This window comes from Ooceraea biroi, chromosome 6, assembly GCF_003672135.1.
Source record: "Ooceraea biroi isolate clonal line C1 chromosome 6, Obir_v5.4, whole genome shotgun sequence".
In the NCBI taxonomy this organism is placed as follows: domain Eukaryota; kingdom Metazoa; phylum Arthropoda; class Insecta; order Hymenoptera; family Formicidae; genus Ooceraea; species Ooceraea biroi.
Window position 1 is genome coordinate 3,893,304 of NC_039511.1, and position 18,810 is coordinate 3,912,113.

At 41.5% G+C, this 18,810-nt stretch overlaps 1 protein-coding gene across 1 annotated transcript in view; it reads right to left on the bottom strand.

Moving 5' to 3' along the window:
• Positions 1–17,620, bottom strand: part of LOC105281292 (PDZ domain-containing protein 4) — a 144,143-nt gene extending 126,523 nt beyond the window's left edge. The window contains exon 1 of the mRNA XM_011342393.2: positions 17,105–17,620. Within this exon, the coding sequence (XP_011340695.1) occupies positions 17,105–17,125 (21 nt within the window). The 5' untranslated portion in view covers positions 17,126–17,620. The remainder of the gene's footprint in view (positions 1–17,104) is intronic.
• Positions 17,621–18,810: the final 1,190 nt, after the last annotated feature.

Here is an 18,810-nt window from a genome sequence, read left to right on the forward strand (position 1 = left end):
ACAGGGGCACTCGAGTTCGTGGCCCACCGTATTTTTTTACCGTCCGAAAATGCCGGACTTTCGACCGACCGTCCTGTTCAGGGCAATATTTACTTGTCGTTTTTCGGAACAAATTACCACGATTGTCGCGAAACGACCTTCGCCCTTCAATCATCAAAAAGAATTTGAGATCAAAGACGATTTTTGATATCGTTAGACAGCACCGACACATTTCCATTTTTATAAATTTTTATTTGTACTTTTCAGATCATGTCTGGAAGTTTTTCAAAAGATTCGCAATATGTTTCTTTTCACACGATTAATTTCAGCAGAAATAGACAAAAGAAGGAGAAGGATAAGGATTTCGCGGAGTATTCAGAATCATTTTAAGATTCCGGATCTTCGATCGGATTAAACTGAGTTAACTTTTGCTCTCCGGGTCACAGTGATCGGAAATTCTACTATAAGTAGGCCATGATTCGAGACAGTTGCGGTTTCGAAGTGACGATCAAGTCGAGGGCGAGTTTTCAATCAATACTCTATTTCGACAGTTGGAAATCAACCCTCGAGATCGCAAAGTGAATGAGACTCGCAATCTGATTTCGTGGTTGACTCGAGGCAGGAATTTTGGCAGACCGAACTATCTGTGGAAGGTGGGTGTTCATCAAGACACGCTTCAATCTCGCTTCGTCCGTCAACGTTCTCGCTTCGACGCGTTTCGACTGACTTAAATCCCACGTCGTTGTCTTGCTGTTTTACTACACGGTGATTAGGTACCTCGAACCGTTTACGCACGCGGATGATGCTGTTACACGGCTAATGCTGTTACACGGGAATCACGCGACGCGGTATTCTCGAGGATATGTCCCGTAACGGGGTTCGCGTTCGCGAGCCTCGATCCACCCTCTGATCTGATTACATCAACTACTCGAGTTGAGGACGCGACGATGCGGTATCCACGTGTTGGATGCAGGATCCGCACGTTCAAGCACACGCGTAACTACGCACGCAGAAATGTACGGCACGGCACGACAGCACGGGAATGTTAACGCGATTACAGCGTAATTCATAAACTATGCCGTTAAGTCTGCCGGGGCAAGGATCGAAGCGGCAAGTTCCGCGCGGGAACAGCTGCACTCGAGGCGCGCACACGTATACCGAGTGATCCGATTAGCGCGTGTCCCTATCCATCCTCTCAGCCTAGAATTTCGCGAGTCTTCCCCCTGCAGTCTCATTCTCTCTCTCTCTCTCTCTCTGGCTCGTACTTTATCCCCATCGCTAACAGTACTTCGGCGAACCAAGAGTGCTTCGGGAGATCTACCCTGCACCTTCCTTCCTCTTCGGCGGGGCGAGGAAACCCGCGAATTCGGGACGAGAGAAGTTAATCCACGCGGGCAGGAAATAACACCCGCGACGGTCAGCTAAATTATTTATACGTAAATTGCACGACGTGGAAATCTTGCGAGTGCATCGTGCATGCTCCGCGATCTCGCGGAAGCAATGATTTGAAATAACAGAATCGTTCAACATGCAATATGTGATGCTGTGGATAATTCTTTTTTTATAATTTTCAATAGTTTCCTTTTCTTAAAAATGTATGTTTAGATTTGATTTAAATAGTATTATTTTTTAAGAGAAATAGATATTTCGCTATATTTCGTGAATTGCTTTAAAATCTCTTTTATTAGTTTGCGATCTTTGATTTTAAATTGTATTATTAAAAGTACTATATATCTCCAAAGTAATTCAATAGTAGACAATATGAAATTTTTAGATTAAAATGTTAAATTTATTGTTCTGCGACGATTTTTCAACTTGTCCAAAGCAAATCGCGTCAACAAGAAACTACTATACGGGAATACAATCTATCAGCACCGAAAAAGCGATCGAGGGAAACTCCTGCGATACTTGTCGCACAAAGCTCTTCGGAAGCACGTCAATTTATTTATGTTGCCCCCGTCGCAAATTCAGAATACGAAATAGCCGCGTACCGAGACGACGAAACTTCAATTCACGAAGTTCTCTGGCGAAGTTTCACCGAAACCTTTTTACCACCGGCAAGTCCATTATCTCTCCACCGAATAAGAACTTCCTCGCGCGAACCTCGTTTTCGAATCACATTAGTTTCACCAGGAATACATCGCTCTCATTCGCCCTTATTCTCATCAAATATTTAAAAAATGGGTACAATCATGCCTGTCAATTTTATCAGAACAATAGATAATTATCAGAACAAAATCACAATAAAAAAATACGTCTAAAAAATGTTAACACAAAGATAGAACCTTTATACTTTAATCTTACGAATTGAAAGATACCACTGTTACAATTCTAATCCGACAGCTATTCGGGTAGAAGAGACGTAATGGCGGGAATCCATGCAAAGAAAAAGAAGAGGAAATGAATACTATTCGACGATATGAGCGTTCGATAAATCGCGTGCTACCCCATGCACGAGGGAGCGTATGTATTGGAAAATACACGCGGGCAGTGATGCATTGATGCAAGCTGAATATTCATACGACGACGGGAGTGTCACTCCAGACTTTTTCTTCCTTCCTTCCTTCCTTCCTTCCGTACTTCAATCCTTCCTTTTTCCACTTCTTCGCGCTTTTCACATCCGGAATGTCACATTCCTGATTACTATCACGTTGAGAGAAAAAGCGAGCTCACGCGAGTCCTCTACAACAATCCTCGGTTCGTACACACTGTGCTAATGGAGTATCGAAACGGGACTTTGTCGCAGTGACAATTCACTGGTGCATTTCCAGAGAGGGAAATGCAAAGCCTCCACGGAGAAGGTAATGTACCCATTCATAGTCTGTTACACCGACAAACTAAGTTGACAGTGATATGATAAGGCAGCGCCGACAATGGCACTGCAAGCGTTTGCGGTAACTTCGGGAACGACACTAACTACGCTGCCACGCGAGAAGTGATAAGGTGATTCGCAACTGCCGCATGAAACAGTGTTAAGATGCCTCATTGAAACGTGAGCAAGGCGCGGAAATTTTCAGTGTTTAATGTCTAAGTAACTAACCGAGACCAAAATCAAAATTCTGTTGGAGTCTCTACTTAGTAAAGTTAAACCAAGATTAAATCTTATTTCCGCTCTCAAAGTTTAATTTCCAAGAGTGATGAAAAGTTACTTTTAATCGTTTAAAATTTAAATTATCACGCGCTGAGACATTTTTATTAAAAAAAATATATACTTGATAAAAGAGAGGAAGAGAGAGAGAGAGAGAGAGAGAGAGAGAGAGGGAGGGAGAGAGAAGGAGATGATCAAATTAGTGCACCTATGCACATTTTCGAATTTCAGTTGGTGATCTCGCTGGAGAGAAGCGCAGCGTTAATCGTTGAAAGTCGCACGGACATTTATGGAATTTCGAGACTCCTCTCGCGCTGTCGGACTTGAGATTTTCGCGAATTCGCGATCCAACGACGCGAAAATAATTGTCGGCTGCGAATGACAACCGCCGCATGACTGATTCTCTATTTTTCTTATTCGAGGAGACGTTATCAAACGGAATGGAATGGGGAAGGGGGAGACGCATTCAATAACGGCATACATGAGCGACTCGTGGAAATTAATTTGACGATTCGATGCGACGCGAGGAGGCGCAAATGAGTAGATATGTTTAAATGGCGACGATGTGGGATGTGGACGATGTACACGAGAGACATGGCGATTACAGAATCGCGCACATTTGCTCTACTCGACAGTCGCGTACAGATTCCCAAAAATGATAATATTAAATGATATAAATATATATAATACATCGCATGTTTTCGAGAATTTCTAATCATACAATAAAATGATATAATGTAACATTTTACAGTAATATTTTCGATTATTATGTGGAATATACACAATATAGAATTGTTATGATTAAATATTGCAAAAGTCATTGGAGAAATCAGTGTATGAAAGAAAACACTATTGACGAAATAACAGAAGATGTCAAAACAATATCGTCTAATATAGTTTTTGTCTCATGAAGTTATTATACAGGGTGAGGCACCTGAATATCTCGGCTGTTATTGGTGATAGAAAAAATGTGTCAGACCAAACTTGCATGGTTTCGAGGGACACATATTTGTTCTAAATAATGTTTTATTAGGTGGACGCGTAGAGGTCATATGAAGGTCCACTTCGTTTTTTTAAATGGTATGATGTTTTTTTACGTACCATCTAGTAGAGCATTTGAAGATGCGCACAGTGATCTACGGGTCAAAATCATTCAAGGTCACTGAAGGCTAAAATTTCTAAGTGCTAGAACTTTTTCATTTCTGAGTTTACGGTATTTTCAATAGCAGAGAACTCTAGGCAATATAAAAAATATAGATATCAACAACTCAGAACTTCTCGGAAAAGAAAAAATTTCTAAGGGCTAGTACTTTTTCATTTCTGAGTTTACGGTATTTTCAATAGCAGAGAACTCTAGGCAATATAAAAAATAATGATATCATCAACTCAGAACTTCTCGGAAAAGAAAAAATTTCTAACGGCTAGAACTTTTTCATTTCTGAATTTATGGTATTTTCAATAGCAGAGAACTCTAGGCAATATAAAAAATAATGATAACAACAACTCAGAACTTCGCGAAAAAAGAAAAAATTTCTAAGGGCTAGAACTTTTTCATTTCTGAGTTTACAGTATTTTTAATAGCAGAGAACTCTTGGCAATATAAAGTAAATCATTTTCCCTTGTAGTTGGCCTTCAGTGACCTTGAATGATTTTGACCCGTAGATCACTGTGCGCATCTTCAAACGCTCTACTAGATGGTACATAAAAAAACATATCAGACCATTTAAAAAAACGAAGTTGACCTTCATATGACCTCTACGCGTCCACCTGATAAACAATTATTTAGAACAAATTATGTGTCCCTCGAAACCATGCAAGTTTGGTCTGACACATTTTTTTCTATCACCAATAACAGCCGAGATATTCAGGTGGCCTGTTTTAGGTGCCTCACCCTGTATACGGAACATCTTCAAATGATCATTAGATTTGAAAAATTGTTTTATAATTATCTGAAAAGCAGAGAAAATTGATGGATCATGTCCACACAAATGATTGATGAAATTTCAATATTTGCAATTTGCAGTCGAACTTTGTCTCATCATAGGAAAACGTCACTTAACGTTATTATCGCTAAACAAGTTTTTATGTCATAACGAGCATCGACCTCAAGAACGGGGCGCGTGTCGATGGGCGAGAGATGTAGGCGACAGAAAAATCGATATCCGTTAACGATGTCTTCGTATTTGCGTGCGAATGCGCAGTGATAACAACTAAGCGAGGTCGCCCTTCTTTTCGATTGCAACTTGATTGACCTGTTATTGTCACTGCCAAACAACCGATATAACAACTGATAATAATTACTATCCGCAAAACAATATCGCGGCGGATTAACATGTTCGTGAAACAATTTCACTGAGAAAACATTTGGAATCCATGAAAAATCGAAATATTCCTCTGAGAAACACGACGGAAGAAAAAAACCGCATCTAATTCTATAATATCCTCTCATCTAACGCGGTAATTAATCGCATTAGCTCTTGAGACATCGAGCAACGTAAAGTGCTGACGATAAAATGTGATCATAACAAATATTTTAAAAGAATAGTTCATTCGAGAAAATCTACAGTTAACAAATCAAAAAGATCACGCGGTTGAATACCGCCTTGAGAGAGATAATAATCATAGCAATCTCAAAGATAGCAGCGCTAAAGGTTGAACATCATCGCAGGGTCAATCGTTGGGAGCACCGCCATAAAAACCTTCGTCACCGGAACGCGTCATAGATGCATCGGAATGGCGCGAGGGTCCTCGGGCGGTAACCCGCACGCGTGCCACGAAGTTAAACGAGGTAGCTGGTAGAAGAGGATGCGGTGGCATAGGTAGCAAAAAGACCAGAACACGCGGACAAGAGCGGACAGGCAGAGAAGGTAAGGCGCCCAGGGCGGAGAAGGTCGGTTTCATCGAGAAGGTGGGTCTTATCCGAGAGAGAGAGAGAGAGAGAGAGAGAGAGAGAGAGAGAGAAGCCTAGGTTCCGGTACATAGCCGGTTGAGATAGCACAGCTTTACCTCGCCAGATAGCAATGGCTCGTGTGGATACTCCTAGAGGACCGAAATCCGAGGAATTTTATCGCTTGCCCTTGTCTGAAAAGCGTTTTCCCGCCTACATTGGTGTTCTCCAACGCTTACGATGCACTGAAGAATTAGAAAAAAAGATAAAAAAGGATAAGCACTTTACGCTCCCACGGAATAAAAGGCTTTGTGGAGAATGTAAATGTTATAATAAACATCGCACGAAACTCCGATCGAAACGTGATTTAAGATATCACAATATTACAGATAACGGTATCAGCGACGCTATCAATGATATTTCGTTCTCGTAACTATAATAGATTGGATTAGAAAGAAATTTTATATCACTTAAAGTAATACAAAATATTAAGATAGAAATGAAAATTATTAATATAATAAAAATAAATATAATGAATAATCTTGTCATTAACTCAGAGAAACCAGATTTTAATTTTAATTTCGCAATAAATTTATTTAGATGGACATGAAACGTCCATTCCGTTGTATGAATTGGATCTCTCATAAAAGAGTGTAAGAGAGAAAGAAACAGAGAAAACTCAATTAAAAAAATTATATATTACAGTACCAAGTATAACTGTCCAGATGTGGAGAAATAAGTTTCTTCCGGGACACGATGTACTACTCCCCGCGTCTCCCCTTTATTAACCGACATGATCGACGATCGATTCAGACGCCATCGTAGACATCGTCGGACCTCGTTTTCCCCTTGCCATCCCCTTAATTACAACATATCCAGACGGAACAAGCGCGCTTTAAACGTGCTGTCAGCAATAAAGTGCCGTTAAGTGTATGAAAAGCCAGTCCCGCCGGTGATTTCTGCTCAACGCGTTTTATCACCTTTGTCGCCACTCGAAAAAGCCGGCTGGGCCCTTCGCTCTCCCTCTGGGCACTTACACGATCGAGAACGTAACGCGCGAAACGGGATTACAGGGACGCGGACCCCCCATAGGTGCCGAGAGGGTTGTTGGCATCGTCACGCCGCAAATCGCCGTCTCTCGTTCCCTCCTTCTCCTTCTCCGAGATCCTCGTGCCGGCTCCGAAAATATCAAATTACCATCGCGTCACGCGGTACACATGTACAAATACCCGCGTGCACCAAAGCTCCATACCGTCGTTCGTGACACCCCATAAATGTGTTTCCCTTGCGCGCTGTCCAACAGGTAAACGGAGAAGCGACGCTGCAGCAGGAAGAATTCCCACCATGTGCGGCAAAACGCAGCGATGGATGCAAAGAGGAAATCACGTTAGCTGTATAGTAACTTATGGAAATGAAAACAGTCACTATGATGAAATTCGAGAATAAATGAGAGAAAGTGGATTCTTAAAATATCTTCGTAAAGTATCGTTTTGTCAGTTTTAAAAGTTATGTTGCAGATGAGTTAGAAGTATCAAAATTAAAATTTTATTAGATCGAATACTTGAGATTCATTAAGAAATAAAATTTTCTTTGTTTGATCCGCGTGACATTTGCAGCCGGTCGCTAGAGATATGTACGAAAATTTTTCATGTACAAAATATTCTTACAGATTTTGTTATATTCTCATCCGAATCCACTGGAGATTGTGAAGAAATTCGAGAAAGAGAATATTGCACGATCCCGCAAGACGCACGAAAAGAAACGTGTCGGGGAAAACTGAGCGAAATCTACTCGGTGGAAAGGTTCCTTTTTTCGTTGTTTGATTTTAAGGGAAGTGGCAGGAGGGTGCAGATGGCAACGTAACGACGACAATGTGACAAAAGATACGAAAGGGAAACACAAACGTCTGGCGCGCAAGCTATTACTGTTCCGAGACTGTAACTTGATGCGACGTATGTTGTACTTTTTCTCAGGAACGTATGGGAGTAATAAGAATGACGTAAGAATGCCTCTCTTCATTTCTCAAATGCCGAACCGTCGCATCGCTGATTTAATCACGAAACAGGTCTCACACAGTGAACTGATTCATATCGATTCGGGAAGCCAATCGAGAAACTTGAAGACTAATGAAAGACCTTGTTGTTCACAGATATGTATCAAAGTGTCTGATAAGATTAGGACACGAATAGTACATTTATTATTATATATATCTGAGTTACATTTATAATACTAACTGAAGCCATTATTCAATTAACATTATTAATGACAATTAATTTAACACAATTATCGATATTCAGCAGAATTTGCTAATTTCATAATGAATAATCTAAACGTGAAATTATTCACGCTTTCCGATTTTGAGATATATTGTCACTTGGTTCCTTCCGCGATATACATAGAGCTTAAAACTACTACAGATATTGAAAAAATTTAATCTAATAGTCTCCTTCCCTTTTTCCTTTCCTCTCTCTCGTTCATTTTACAGTCGATTATGATCGGATTGTCGCGATGACATTGTTAATGCATTGTGGCTGCTGGCAGCAGTTCCATTCGATAGTTACGCTAATTAGTAGATTATCTTATACGGCATGCACACAGGAGCAACATCCAATTAGTAAGCAGGTCTAATACCCCACGTTTGAGATGCTCGCCAAACTATTCCGCGCCTCCTCGCGTCCTCCTTTATCTTAGGGGAGCTAACGTTTCGAGGTATAATCAGCAAGCATGGGCAGCCATCAATGAGCACAACGATGATGTTGCGCACGACAGTAGAGGTTAATCACACAAAATTGCTGGTACTTCAACCTCACTGCATTTCACGATCGATCGACTCCCGCAACGAAATGATGAAATGTCATCGACAGAAGCAGTCAAGCTTACAATGGCAAATGCAGCGGTGGAAAAGAGAAAAAAATGGTATCATATTAATATTTGCCAAAAAATACGAATTTTTAAAAACATGAATAGAAATTACAATATATGAGCTCCATATGAGCCGTTAATAATTATATGTGACAATAATTGTAATTATCTTTATCTCGCGAAGGACTCATCTCGGCAAAATTCGAGCTCACAAAATAACTTCGAGAAACGATCAAATATATAGAATGAGTACAATGGAAAAAGGACAAAATCGATAAAAACGATTATCGTTACGTGTACCCATCGCACCTTGGATCTTCGTTTCAGATAAACGCGAGGAGGATTAAACTCTTATTCACGTTGAATTTTTCACTTCAATAAAAGCGTACTTGACTGCAGACAAGAGAGAAGAGAGAACGAAAGAAACAGAAATAAGAGCAAGAGACAAGGATCAATTCATGGAGTTCGATTACGTTCATTTGCTTTAGCACGTTTAGCGCTAAGTGTGTGGAATTCGCGTTCGCTTATTCAGGTGAATTTCAATGGTAACAATAGTTTGCGGTGCTGCGGTCACGTGCTTGTTGCATTTCGCGTTGCATCGCGAATCGAAATTTATTCGGCGGCCGACGCCAATACCGATATTTGTCGGCATTATCAAACGATGCCTCGGTCGACAAGGTGGTACGTACGAAAGCGGCAATCAGCCAGTCGACATCGTTGCCCGATAATTAGGGCAATAATAAATGGCAGCTGCACATGACCGTCGACGACCCCGGCGACTCCATCGCGTGTACCGTTTCGCAGTCCCCTCGCGCTAAATCTAATACGAGTCTGGGCTTGTGCACTGCACCGCGCAGGCACAACTGTGCAACACGTACATTTGGATCGTGTTTGCAAGCAGGAGCTGGCGTGCAAGAGCTGTTGCCTGAAAGAGACGTTTGTCATAAAACGTCCACGCGAAAATGCAGGCGTAACACAATATGCGTATAAATATATTTTCTATAGGGCGTATTTATATTATATATTCCATATTAATGCAACGTATTTTAATATATCGTATAATCCCGCTATTCTCTTTGCTTCCCGCTTTAATCCCGAGATATCGGAACAATACCGAGGGAACGACGGGATGGACGCATGCATGCGCGCGTGCATCCACGCGAGGATGCACAAACGGCGATAAATTATAAACGATAATTCTAATAGTACAGTCGTTTACATCGATCACGGAGGCAGTGCCAGTCGTCCTCCGTCTACGACGGGGATTAATGCCACGCGACGGGGATTTATCGGTGCTTAGTCATTCGTGAAACTTGGGCGTAACTTGGGAAATTCGCCAGCGCGAATTTATGGTCAGGCATGGACGGATCTGAGAGATAGGTAAACCGGCGCCGGCGTGTCCTAAACTCCGGCACGATAATTGCTCGGTTATGATAATCCAGCGTCGAGACGCGGCGTACAGCGGCGCGGCGGCACGTGATATGCATTTAAATTGTGTCCCGATATTAAAGCGGCCGCGTTAGATCCCGTCCTCTAATGAATTTCGCGTACGCAGTGCGCGGCCCCAACTTACGGGCATACCGATGTGCTCGCCCGACACGTACTATATTTTCGGCTCGTATGTACCAGAGTCTCTCATCGGCTGTCTCCTAGGTTGTCTCGATCCCTGCCACGTTCACGTAGAACGCGATCAAGTGGACGAACAAGGATAATTCTGAACGTAAATGAAAAATTCAATTGCTTTTCTATTTTATTTAGATTTTAATTTAGCTTGACGTTTAAGAGATTAATCGGCATTCTGAATTCCGAAGGTGAATGTAATCGCGCGTCGACTCGATTATTGTCAATGGAATTAATCAAGCTTGTTTCTGGATATTTTTGTTGATTTATCTAGCCTTCTGGTGTAATACGTAAATTACTGAAGCGTATGCGAATTTTCTCGTTCTTGGAAGCGGCGGCTTTTGGTCAGTTTAAAAGCAATCAGCGGACTGCGTACAAAAGACGAGCGGAACATGACGCGCGGTTTGACTGTCGTACTCCAGCCATGTGGCGTTGTAATAAAGTCGCATTCTTTCTGTTTGAGAAGATAGTTCGGGACCACCCAGAAGACACTGACGGAATGATAAGTCGCGTCGCAGCAGAGTTGGGAAACACTGTTTTAATATGTGCACGTACCCACATCTGCGTGCGCGCGCGAACGCAGAAATGGTGGAGATGCCGCGCGTCTCTAATTTGACTTGTTGCAATAATCCGTGAACGTTGGAGAAGTCCGGGAAGTAATGTTAATGATTTTCGAGCCCTCTCGAGGGACTACTGTCTTTATCGAGTGAGATATTAAATCCCATTAACGCAAGAATTCCTAGCCGGGGTCGCATCGCGCCTCGTCTTGCGAATATCTATTTAATTTGCAATTTTTAACGAGAAAAAATGTCTAAAATTGTGAGCTGCAAGTCTCGAAAGTTTTAATTGAAAAAATGTTAAATACTGCAACAGCAATATTGAACAACAACGTTGGAATTAGAGCGGCAAATTAGCGTATAAATAGTACTAAATTTTCCAATAAATGCCAATGAAAACTTATTTAATGATAATATTAATTCTAGCTTGATAATTTCAAATTTATATAAAATATATCTTTATAGCGTGTTATTAATTTACACACTCATAATGTAATCAATAATAATCTCTCCTAATTGAAAAAATACATAACAAACCATTTTAGATAGCTATGTAGTTATATAATCGCAGAAAAATGTTGCTAATGACACTGTAATCCCATATGAAGGTTTCCGCGAAGCGAATGGGCCGCTGATTACACAAAAATGAGACGGAGAAAACAGATAAACAAGATGCCACGTACAAGCCACATTTTCTTGAAAAAAAGCGCTCCATTCGTTGCCAAAGCTTAATCGTTACAGCCGACAACTGCATCTCTCATAGCCAGCTCTGTTTTTATGTTCGTTTCAATGGTGCGCGCCAGATTCTCTAAAAGAAAAAAAGATGTTTGCTCACATTCGGTTGCGCAATGCTGCTTCATCCCCCGACACAAATGCGAGAAATTGTCATATTCGTGAAAACACAGCACAATTCGTCGCCGCTATTACCGCCGAGCGCAATGCAGTGATTTGCAAATGCGAGATTTCTAGATAATAAGCGACAACGTCACTTTAGCATATTTTTGCATCAAATTATTTTAATTCCAACAGGACAGGATCTGTGATAAAAGGCGAATTATTTTATATCTTCTAACGTATTGGAAAAATTCTAAAAACTATTAATATTTTAATAATTTTAATTTAATACTGTAGGAAACGATTAATTTATATGTAGAATTTAGTGTCTTTAGCAAGCTAGTCTTAGAGATTCTAGCAAAAATTTTGAAATTTTATGTACAATGAAAATTTTGACATAACATTTTGCGAAACAAATATCTTGTCTCGCAAAATGTATTCAATATTCTACTAGTAAACAATAATGTACAATAGCATAAACTTTTATACTCGCATTGTACGGCACACTAAGATCGCGCATGAGTATAAGTAGTTATTGCCAGGCACTTATTTTAAACGGTTTATCGCCAATGGTGGTGCTCTACAGGGCATTTCGCTCTTGACCCATTATAAACGTCGGGGAATTTTATTTATGCCGTCTGTTTCTATTCCCCTTCACTTGGCACAAGCATCTGCAAGTCCTCGAAGCTTTCGTAAAATAAAGAATGTAAAAGTAAATTTAGTAGATAGACCGTTAGATAATAAAATCGTTGGATGTCATATGTCAAGATTAATAGGCATATAAAAATTAATAAATGATACATAATAAGAGAGAAAGCATTGAAGAGAAAATCAACTTTCAAGTTAATATTCACTAATTTGCAGAACATTTTACAGAGAAACTCGACTAATGTAGAACTATCAAAAAATCTAATTAAAATTATCATCTATCGAATTATCTCAAAAATAATGCTACAGAAAAAGCAAGATTTATGTAGAGGAGAAGAATTATTTTAGAATTAAACAAAGATTAGGCAATCTCGGCGACAAATTCTCAAGTATCGAACTTTGTAGCATTAAACCGAGACCACGCCGATGGATTAAAAAAGATCTCCGTGTTTGCGTAAAACTTGAACGCACAAATACTTCAAAGAGGAGCCGCGAAGCCGCATGATAAATGCATCGTGATCGAGTCGAAGATAAATGATATAGTCACGTAACTTGTAGATATGTATGTGTGCGTGTGAGCTCCTCTCTCGCTCCTCTTACTACTCATTCCGGCACTCACTCTCTATCGCTTTCATTGTACAAACTGCTCTCATCCTCATATAGATTTATACCTCTCTATGTTCGCTTATAGATCAGTTTATATGCTCGGCCGTGTATTTTGGTTGCGACTGTGTATATACACCAGTGGTGGAAAATCTACTCTCAGCGCGGTGTAAAAGAATGTATTACATTTAGAAATTGGATGCCCCCTGCACAGACTAGTTAATGAACGAGACTTTTTCGTGCGATGGTACTTTGCCATAACATCTCTATCACGTTACACTTTTATAAATCTACATGCTTGCAAATTGTAAAAATTATCTTCTATTTTTTGTTTCTACTTTTTTCTATTTTAATCTGTTGTTTTCATAAGTCTCTTCCGAATGCTTTTGTGTGCTATAAATAGCTTTTAATATCAAATTGCTCTTAAATAAGATTTTATTCTCCCTCATTTGAGAATTCTTTTTTCTTTTTAACTTGTATGAATAGTTTCATACGGGACATAAAAATTATGCAACGTAATGCACGGTAAAAATTGTACTAAATTACCTTATACAAACAGCACTAGTTATGAGAAAAATAATCACGCAGGGATAAAATAAACAAGCGGAAAGACATTTCCATAAAAAGAGGCTCTCGTATCTCGCTTCGTGACGAGTGGTTTGATATACGGTAAACCACCCGGCTGCACTGTAGAAACCCGTTTATCATTGTTTATCGTGCACCTGGTTTCTCGGAATGATAAGCATGGGTTAAACCATAATGACGCCAACGTACTTACCGAGGCAAATGCACTCGGCTCGGTGAATATCGCGACTATGTCATAATATATTTGCAACTATGTTGCCAGCACTGTGAATATCGCGCAAACTAAGCACTTTCACCGCAATTTCGTCTCTTAAAGGGAAGAGGAGAACTTAACAAAACTACATCAAACAGTCGTGACAATTGTTATCAGAACTGACCAGAAACTATAAAATTTTTTACGCTCATGAATGCATGCATGAGTCATTCAATGCTAAGTTTATTTAATTAAATTGTGCATCCACGATTTTCGTTTAAATTTTATCTATAGTACATGTATAATATGTTATACATACAGCTGGGAAGTGTAGTTTTATATATTTACATAAAAAAAATAATATGTTTGCATTGCTCTTCCCGAATTTAATGCAATTTTTCTCTGTTACAAACTCTCACGCCAGAAATATTTTATTTGCAGAATACATAAAAAAAGCATCGCTGGAACTGACGGTACCAACTTTATCCCCGCAAAAAACACGTCAATGACGGAGGACAGACGAGCGGAGCGCAGTATGCAAAAATGCAGATGCTCGCAGTAGCAAAATTCCGACGTAACACGCGTCGATAAAAAAAATCGTCCCGTTCCCCTGGTAGCAGTAATCACGTAGGTGCGTTGAGGGAATTAATGAGAGGAAAAGAGGAGAATAGATAGACCAGACAATGGACCAAAATGTGAGCGATCTGACCTCTTGACTCAGCGAAGAACTCGTAAACAACGTAAATCGTTTCCCGCCACCCTCCTTCATCTCCTCCCCGCTCGTACCCATTTCGTGGGCTATAAATATCTTTTAACATAAAACGGCCCGTTTTCGCGTGCATCGTTGCAAAAACTCGCGCGTTATACTCTCGACCTTGGCGTGCGATACTCTCCAGTTACCGGATCTGGATCTTGACTTCTTGTGCGGAAGGAAAGAATAAACGCGAAGATCCGGGTCGAGCGCGAGGGGGAAAACGAAATGCAAGAAACGCAACGTAAAACTCCCCTGGAAATAGGCGGTAACCAATGCGAGCAAACGGTGAGATATCGGAAATGGGTCTTTAATAAATAAATACCACGATAATCACCGATAACTGACGCTACATCGATACGGTATATCAATTCGAAAAGCGCAACTGCCCGGATTTAGCAAGTTACATTCGCTGTAATTTGCGGATCGATTAAACGGGTATAACGAGCAGATCCGCCAAAAGTACACCTGCCGCTTTTATTTGTCATTGTTGTTCTGCACGTTAATCCTCTTAGTGGAGTTGCCTATCTATATATAATATATCCGATACACTTACGGATAATCTCTAAAAAATTTTTTACGAGTTTACTAATCGTTCGAGTAGCTTCATAAATGCGTGTGATGATGCAAAGCGAATCCCACCCTCTAAAGTAAATAAAAAGCCTCGCATAATATCGCATCTCGCAAAGTTCGAGCGGTAAACTCGTTTTGCGAACATTCACGCGGATTTTTCTACGGAAGAACATTTTCAAAAATGTAACTTTTAAAACTGTAACGCGGTAAGCGTGTACTATTTACCACAGGCATTCAATAAATCGTATCACGATCGCGAATCGTGCCACTCGTCCAACATTTTTCAGGCGCACATGCAATCGCAACGCGACAGCTATAATATTACACATCGTACGACAGTCCCCTAATGACAGCGTATTAAACTGCAGCACACGAAGAGTAAATAAGTCCGGCGAATTTCGCGAGTGCGCCAGTTTCCGATATAACATCACAGCAAAAGCTTTCATTGCTTTTGGCACGGTATTTGCGCGATATACGTTGTACAAATATTCATTTTATATCGGCGTGCTTTCGGAGCTTATTCGGCGCGCCAATGGCAGCCGGGCGCTTAATGGCGCGGTATTTACGTCTGGACCGCGAATCTATAAACGTCATGTGTATTATTACTCGCGATGTAAATGCGATCGTAATATGTGCGGGCGCGCGCGCCGTGCCGGGACACTTTGAAAACGGCGCACGCGCGCATTTACGACATGTAAAATGTAATTTCGGCGAATAGACATTGTCACCGAACGACCGTTATTCAAATGGCAATACGACGGAGAACGCGGAAATGGATGTGATCAGCGCTTAATCGATTTCGTTCTCGTCTACGGCGCTCGACAGCATGACCGTAACAGCATTATTAACTCACCATGGCCTAATATGACTTCGATGCAACGCTCCATACATTTACCGCTCGTTTACGTCAATCACGAGGATCGCCATTTCATCGCAAGCCGCGCTTCAAAGCGCTATTGAATAAAGATTGTTCTTTTCCTAATACATATTTGCATCTTTTTCACATGCCTGATTTAGTGTCGTAGATCCTGAATCGTTTTTCTTGAAACTATTTTTTTCCTCGAGATCATTTTATTCAAACTATGTTATTAATATATATCTGTATTAATATTAATAGAATAAATTAAAATGATAATTTTATTCAAATTACATATTAATATATGTATATTAAAATATGTATGAAAATTAACACAGAATAAAATGAAATGATAATTTAAATATAAAAAAGATTTATAAATCATATAGAATTTGTTTTTTAAAGATCGGAGAAACACGATAGGCGGGAGAATAGATATCAGCTTCAACAGCTGCACGTATTTCAATTCGTAAAACCACGACAAGTATTTAAATTATTGAATAACATACATATTGTATACGATTATCTCGATTGCGGTCGATTCTGAACTCGATACCGTGTCGCCAGTCGCAATACGAACGCGGCAACGAGTAAACTGCTCGTTTTTGTTCGACGCGCGATACGTTTGTTACTTCCTGCATGAGCTGAGAGTGCACGGCTCGTCTCAAGAACCGCGATATGCGGACGAGGATAAGGCACGTTTGGCGCGATGAATACTTGAGTACACAATGCGTTGCTCTCCACGGGGAAACGCAGGCTCGTCGCGTCCGCTCGTTGAAAACATCACAGACGATCCGACTCCGAGCTCTTCGTTTCGGATCATGCAAAATTGGGTGGTTGTCGACCGCGTTGTCAAAAAGAAAAATCCAAACGCAAGAGAAAGACAACATGTCAATTTCTTTTTTTATATATAATTACTTTTGTACGTGATACAAAAAGATTTATGAAAGGTCTGTGAAGCTTTGTCTCTTGCTGTTGCGGAAATTGACACGTTATCGGCACGTGCACTTGCGCTTCCGGGAATGCCGCGGGCGGCGGACGAAAGAGGGAGGAGGCGAGAGGCCTTACCTTTAATATGACGAAGTCCATGTCTCCCTCGCGGCGCAGCCAGCGATGATCGATGACGATCCCGTCCGACGGCCCGACGGCTCCGGGTATCCGTGTGGCAGAATTAATGATCAACGCAACGAAGCTGAACACGCGGCCGAGTACAGAGTCGCTGTACGGTCAACAATACGAACAATGCGAACAATACGACGAAGCAGGAGCGGTCGAACGCGCGACGTTCGTCACTATCATCTCACTTGTTCGCCGTTCCGGCCGGATCGAGAGCGACGCACTTCACGCGGAACGCGACGATGCCGGATGATCATCGTCCCGTGGAACTACCATCGTCGTTGCCGCGGCGACGATTTCCGCACGAGACGAACGCGGGAGGGACGCGTTTCCGCATACCACGTACGAGAGAACGAGGGAGAGAAACGCACGCGACGCGACGCGATGCGAGGCGACGCAGGACCAAACAGCTTCGGCTAACGCGCGTGGCGCGGTTCGGCGTCGACTGAAGTGAGCGCCGGTTGAGTCGCGAGTGGGAGGGGAGCGCGCGCTCGAGAAGGACGGAGCGCGAGCGAGAGCGACGCAGCGGGCGCGGCGCGCGCACGACGAGGACGGGCGAGTGAGACACCGGAGCGAGAACGAGCAATGGAGCGTGGGAGATGATCGTCCAGGCGTGTTGCGCGAGAGAGAGAGACTATGTTCTCCGAGATCGGCGGTGCAGGCATCGAGTCGAGAGCGAGAGGGAAGAAAGGGAATGCGAGTGCTTGCATTCTACCTTCCACTAGCGAAGGTAAGATGGACGCAGGGATGGACATCGGCGAAGAACAGAAAGAAAAGGAGAGAGAGAGAGAGAGAGAGAGAGCATTTAAATACCGTGTTTCGCAGTTGTGACAACTGCGCCGAGGTGGCCGGGCCTCTTGCGGCTAACTTCGTTGAGCGTGGTGCACAGTGGTTTACTCCTCGCCTAACGATCGGAAACATTAAAGAAGAAATGCCCCCGCCCTCCACCACTTTTCGTTGATGTATTAGGAGGGTGATTTAGTTTTGAGGGTTTTGCAACAGATGGCTGTAGTGTCAGTTTGTTCCAATAGCTGTTTCCGATAACTGTTCTTTCTTGGTGTTGACATTATCCATGACATTTAGTAGCATTATAGCAATAGATGCAATAACAGTCGTGTTTATATCATCGTAAAAATGCAACTTCCGAAAGCTCTTTAGCATTTCGACATGCGTTGCTTTTGTTTTTTAATCAAAACAAAACTGCGGCTGACGGTTATAGAATTCTTGTGGAAACTTGTGGTGATTCTGCCCCATCAATTAAGACGTGTGAATACTGGTTTAGACGCTTTAAAAGTGGTGATACTGATGTGAAGGACAAAGAACGCTCGGGACAACCAAGAAAGCTTGAAAATGCAGATTTGCAAGAATTATTGGACGAAAATCCAACAGAATCCACTTCAGAACTTGCCAGAGCATTAAATGTTGATCGTACAACAGTTACGAAACATTTACATGAAATGGGAAAAATTCAGAAAGAAGGGAAATGGGTTCGACATGAATTATCGGAAAGTGCCATTGCGAACCGGTTGAACATTTGCATTTCGTTGATCGCCAGGCAAAAAAAGAAGAGTCTTTTGTCTCGGATTGTTACTGGGGATGAAAAGTGAATCTGTTTTGATAATCCGAAACGCAGAAAATCATGGGTGGATCCAGGCGAA